The sequence below is a fragment of the Cystoisospora suis genome, assembly GCF_002600585.1.
Source record: "Cystoisospora suis strain Wien I chromosome Unknown contig_815, whole genome shotgun sequence".
Lineage (NCBI taxonomy): Eukaryota > Apicomplexa > Conoidasida > Eucoccidiorida > Sarcocystidae > Cystoisospora > Cystoisospora suis.
This window is the reverse complement of record NW_027153616.1, coordinates 61028-65756: the sequence shown is the minus strand read 5'-3', so window position 1 is coordinate 65756 and position 4729 is coordinate 61028. Positions and strand designations below refer to the sequence as shown.

The window sequence follows — 4729 nt, the reverse complement described above, 5'->3', positions numbered from 1 at the left end:
GCACTATCAGCTGCCGAGTCATCAGCACCATCAGCTGCCGAGTCACCAGCACTATCAGCTGCCGAGTCATCAGCACAATCAGCTGCCGAGACATCGGTTCCGTCGGCTGCTGAATCACCAGCATCATCGGCTGGTAAATCGCCAGTACCATCAGCTCCTCAGTCACCAATGACGTCATCTGCTGAATCACCATCAGCCGCCGAGTTACCAGCACAGTCAGCCGCTGAATCGCCAGCACCATCCGCTCGTGAATCATCCGCACCATCGGCTGCTGAGTCACCAGCACCATCAGGTGTTTAGTCGCCGGCAGCCCCTCTGGACGGCGAGCAGTAGCGGGGCTTTAACGAGCCGCAAGAGGGTCCGAGACCGTTGAGCCCAGTCAGCGGGGGGGAGTGAGAGGGACAGAAAGGAGGACGAGAGGAGGGCGACGACGCTGCCGCAGACCGTGTGCAGGAGGCAAGCGTAGAAGCGGCCGACAGAAAGAAAGATCAAGGAGATCCGTCGGAGTGCCAGGGGATACGCATCCACAACGAAAGTGACCCGACCGGTATCCTCTGAGAGCTAAAATTACGACAGGGTGCCACCTGGTGCGAGAAGCACCCTTACCGGGTGCCACCTGTCGGGAAGCTCACTGGTTTTAGATCGAAGGGGGCGAGTGGCGCGGATACCGGAGAGAAAGAGCGGGGCAGTGGGAAGAGATGGGGAAAGTCGTGCCCCGAGGGAGGCGTAGGTCAAGGAACGGCGCGCTCGGTGCAACTGGAGGTAGCACGGCTGCCCGAGAATGTGCGATGCCTGGTGGCGGAGGACGGAAGGGCTAGGCCTGCTACGAAGTTTGAGAGGGAGCGGCGATAGAGGCACGCGGCGCAGCAGCTTCTCATCTTCCGACGATAGAACCGTGTGATGTCGCTGTTACACTTAGGTTGACAAAAGCAGCAAGGCGGCGGGGTAGTATTCGGCGGGCCTATTGCTCTACTGTTTATTGTCGGGTTGAGTACTGATGGCCACAAGAAGCAGCAACGCTGCAGTTGCAACAGCAGTGATGGTGTTTTCAAGACAGTGTTTGCTTAGGATCACCCGGGCACAGGTTGCTGTCTTCTTTGCTAACTTGAACAAACGCAACCATGGTGACACTGAACCTTTGCAAAAGAATGGGAGCCCGGGTCCATCAACGGCACCGCTCATCCACTCGAGATTTCTGAGAGCGCGACCCCGCCAAGCGCATCTGGTAGCTCTGCCGTCTCATGCCTCCACACGTCACTAAGTAGTCTAGGCAAGCCGGCTCCTCGATCTGTCGGGGAGGGACTCCCGTCAGTGCCTGACATCACGCTTCACTTCTTCATCCTACCGCATCTTGGCCAAGCGACTTCTAATAGTGACGCCGCCGAAGCAACAAACAAACCGATGCAGCCTTACATGCTAAGTGGCAGCTGAACATCCTGTCAGTTTTCGGGGGAGGCGATAGGAGTTGTTTACTGGTACTTTTTGGAGACAGTTTTGTGATGACGGCTCCGCTAAGCAAAGAGTCTTGGTCGCAGTTCAGGTATCTTGAAAGGTCCCGGAGACGGACGCGTCTGTGCCGAGCCTCGCTGGAGGAACTAACATCTCAACTACCCGCTCAAACCTTCGTATCATCGGCACATACGAAGACTGTCCTGATTCGAGCTTCTCGAGGCTTTGTTCCGTCTCCCGTCTTGCTAGTCTTAGTATGCCCACTGGATGGAGTTCGCTAAAGCCGTTTTACGTGAAGGCGCTAAGCGGCGTGTGATGCAAGAGCATCGCGATCCTTGGTGCTGTCCTGAGGAAAACAGAAAACCTCGAAATACGTAAAAAAGAATTCTCCACACAGAGCTGGAAAACATGGAGTTGTCTGTATTCAAGGGATCTGGCCGCTGTAGGTTCTTTATCGGTAGCTACGGTGCCGCTCCATGCGATTCAGTCCGACCGTTGTGGCGATTCTGGTTGGACTGCAGGAATCGCTACGCGTGACTGCTCGCGTAGAGAAAGCGGAACTCAAGCGAGATGACGTGAGCTAGGCTTGCTGCCCACACGGAGGGTCTCGTAGATCGCACCTGACGCCGGTGTGTTTTTAATAATACAAGGTTTCATACTTCGGAGAACTTTGAGTTATAGCATGCAGCTTGAAACATTCGATCCCGGAGAAGAGATACGCGCAAGAAGGGCCCGCAAATTCATGCACGGGACAGTTAAGGCTAGAAGTGAGAAGCCTCCCCTTTATATCGTGCTGCTTTACCCTCCATGAACTGACATGGATGCCGATCTGTGTTGTTTGAAGGCTTGTCAGAGGATCATTACTCCACACTCACTTGTATGTGTAGATATCTGCTGTCTAGCAGAACCCGCCTACGCTTGGAATCAATGACAGGTTCGCCATTGTTAGGAACTATTGAAATGGTTAGAAGCGTGGCTCTTTTTCTCTAGCACCGCTTCTGTAGTGGCTGGACACAAACTGAGCGTCTGTCTGTTCCGGACCGACGACTGACAAGCACTACTAAAGGCACGGCGGACCTTCTAGCCGGCGGTCCATGCAACGTACAACACGCAACAGATCACGCAAATGAACATGCCACCGAACAGGCCCGAGCTACTGGCGGCCCGCACCCAGCACTACGGAGCAAAGGGTGACAGACGGGGCGGAGTCGCTTCACAGGGGCTGCACTACCGCGAAACTGCTGTCCTCGCCAGCGGTAGGCCTTCGAAGCAGCTTTAGCTCCTACGGTGAAGCCATGTCAGCTCTTCTGTTGTTTCCCACGTCTTCCCCAGCTCCGATTCTCACAAGAGACTGGAGCTCCACCGGTTCGTCGTGTTTCTCCGTCAGCGGGATTCTGAAGTCGTCTCAACAGGTTGTCCGACAGCAGACATCGGCAACGGGCGCGAAGGAATCCTCCCAGTCGGGTCCGCCGGAGGATGTGCGCTATCCGCTGATGCCGGCGGGTTCACCTGGACTACACTTTGCACTTCCGTAAAAATGCGATTATGACCGTATAATAGAGCGCATCAACAGCGGGAGATTCGGGATCTAGGCGAGGTCAGCAACACCTTGGAGTAACGGAGGTCCCAACCAGCACGAAGCAAGCTTTCGGTCCCCTACGCCATGGGATCGTAGCAAAGGAGCGGAGACGAAGACAAGGTCGCCCGCTTGCGAGGCCTCGTGCCAGCGGGTCTCGATTGTAGCTCAGGACCGCGTGCGCTTTCTCGCCATGTCACTGCGGTAGCCGCTGCGCTTCAAGAGGCCGCGCAGCAACTGCGCACCAGATACGCGATCTCGGGAAATTGTCCAAACAACCCAAAGTACAGAAAGGTCGTTCCCCATGACACTTCTGTCTGGTTCCAGTTTGTGCGAAGGAAGGCGAGGCAGAAATCCTGGACTAACGCACGGCTGCGTTGGAGCTGAGAACTGCTGCACGCCACTAGCACCGCGGGTACCAGGAGCGTGATGAATGTCGGCAGTCTGCTAAGGAAACTGCCGCGTGTTGTCTCGAAAAAGGCACTTAGAATGCAAGATCGCCAGTCTCCTTCGGATCGATCCCGCGCTTGCTCAGTCGGACTGAAAAGCTAGCGTCCTCCGCACGTTTCTTCGAGGTGTGCTCCTTCCTCCTGCGCGGCTACTCGTCACTTCGCTGTCCCAGAAATTGTAATCCCGTAGCCTGGCACAGTGTGTTAACACGAGAGATCTCTTTGGTGACATTGCTCGGGTGGTTGTGGCCATATCGGCTCCGAGAATACCTGGGTACCAACCGTAAATCTACCCCTAGCAAGGAAACACTGAAATGTCTCGGCTCCTCACGGCGACCGCCAGTTCGCGCTCCTAGATTAGAGCACTGGTCCGCTGCCAAACGGGCAAATTCTCTGTCAGCACTCCCTTCTTCCCCTGCAATTTTGCTGCCTCACATCCTCGACACACATGTGTATCACGGTACCTTCCAGGCGAGCTGAGTGCCGTTCTGCAAGAACGCAGACTTCGTTTCATCCCATCCTGGACCAGGCGCGACAGAGGAGAATGAAGTGCGTTCTTGCTTTATCATATAGGCGCGTCCGAGTGACTGGTTTTTCATTGAAAAATGGGCAGACTGCGGGACGTTCCCTCCACCTTGTAGGTGCACTCGCCTCTTCGAGCAAGTCCACGTTGCTTCATCATGTTGAAGCGACCTGGTTGTGGGTCAGTTTCAGAGTCTGTACGCTGGCACGACTCAGTTGGTGGAACACTCTGATAGAACACGCTGCATCGGAGATGAGTGTCGACTGTCGTCCCGATGGCCCCCCTGTCCGGCGTTCTTACGCGCGAGCAGTTTGTAGCTAAGCTTTGCGCTGACGTTGAACAGACGCGGGACCCCAAATGATGGCGGGCCAGCGGAGGACACCGGCGGCACCACACCGGCAACCACCCCTTCCNNGATGATGCACTGGGGCGGTACACTGGCTCGGTTGACGGTGAGAGGGGGGCCTGGTATACCGACTGCCCAGGCATCACAGGGTAGACTGGATACGGTACCATGAAACCGGGCGCCGCCGAGTACGAAGGCACCGCAGCTGGCGGGGGAAAAGCTGGAGGCGGGGTGGCACCGGTGGGGAACGACGACGACGCCATACGGCTGCGGAGCACTGAGGGACACCCAGCAGAGTCGAAAAATCTGGCCGTGAGTCAGAGTCATCAACCAGACTGCAACGCCTTCTCGGCACGTTGCCGCGGCACACGACCTCTCTGACGACT

The 4729-nt window shown here is 56.2% G+C and overlaps 2 protein-coding genes across 2 annotated transcripts in view; one reads left to right on the top strand and one right to left on the bottom strand.

Annotated features, from left to right (window-relative positions):
* CSUI_001975 (uncharacterized protein) lies at positions 1-1382 on the top strand (the record flags this gene model as incomplete). Its single annotated transcript, XM_068062178.1, has 1 exon — positions 1-1382. A coding segment is annotated over one exon (300 nt), but the record flags the coding sequence as incomplete, so codon positions are not given.
* A 582-nt stretch (positions 1383-1964) lies between these two features.
* CSUI_001974 (viral a-type inclusion protein) overlaps positions 1965-4729 on the bottom strand; it is a 15161-nt gene continuing 12396 nt past the window's right edge. Inside the window, exon 8 of the mRNA XM_068062177.1 lies at positions 1965-4620. Coding sequence (XP_067925852.1) covers positions 4070-4620 — 551 coding nt within the window. The 3' untranslated portion in view covers positions 1965-4069. The remainder of the gene's footprint in view (positions 4621-4729) is intronic.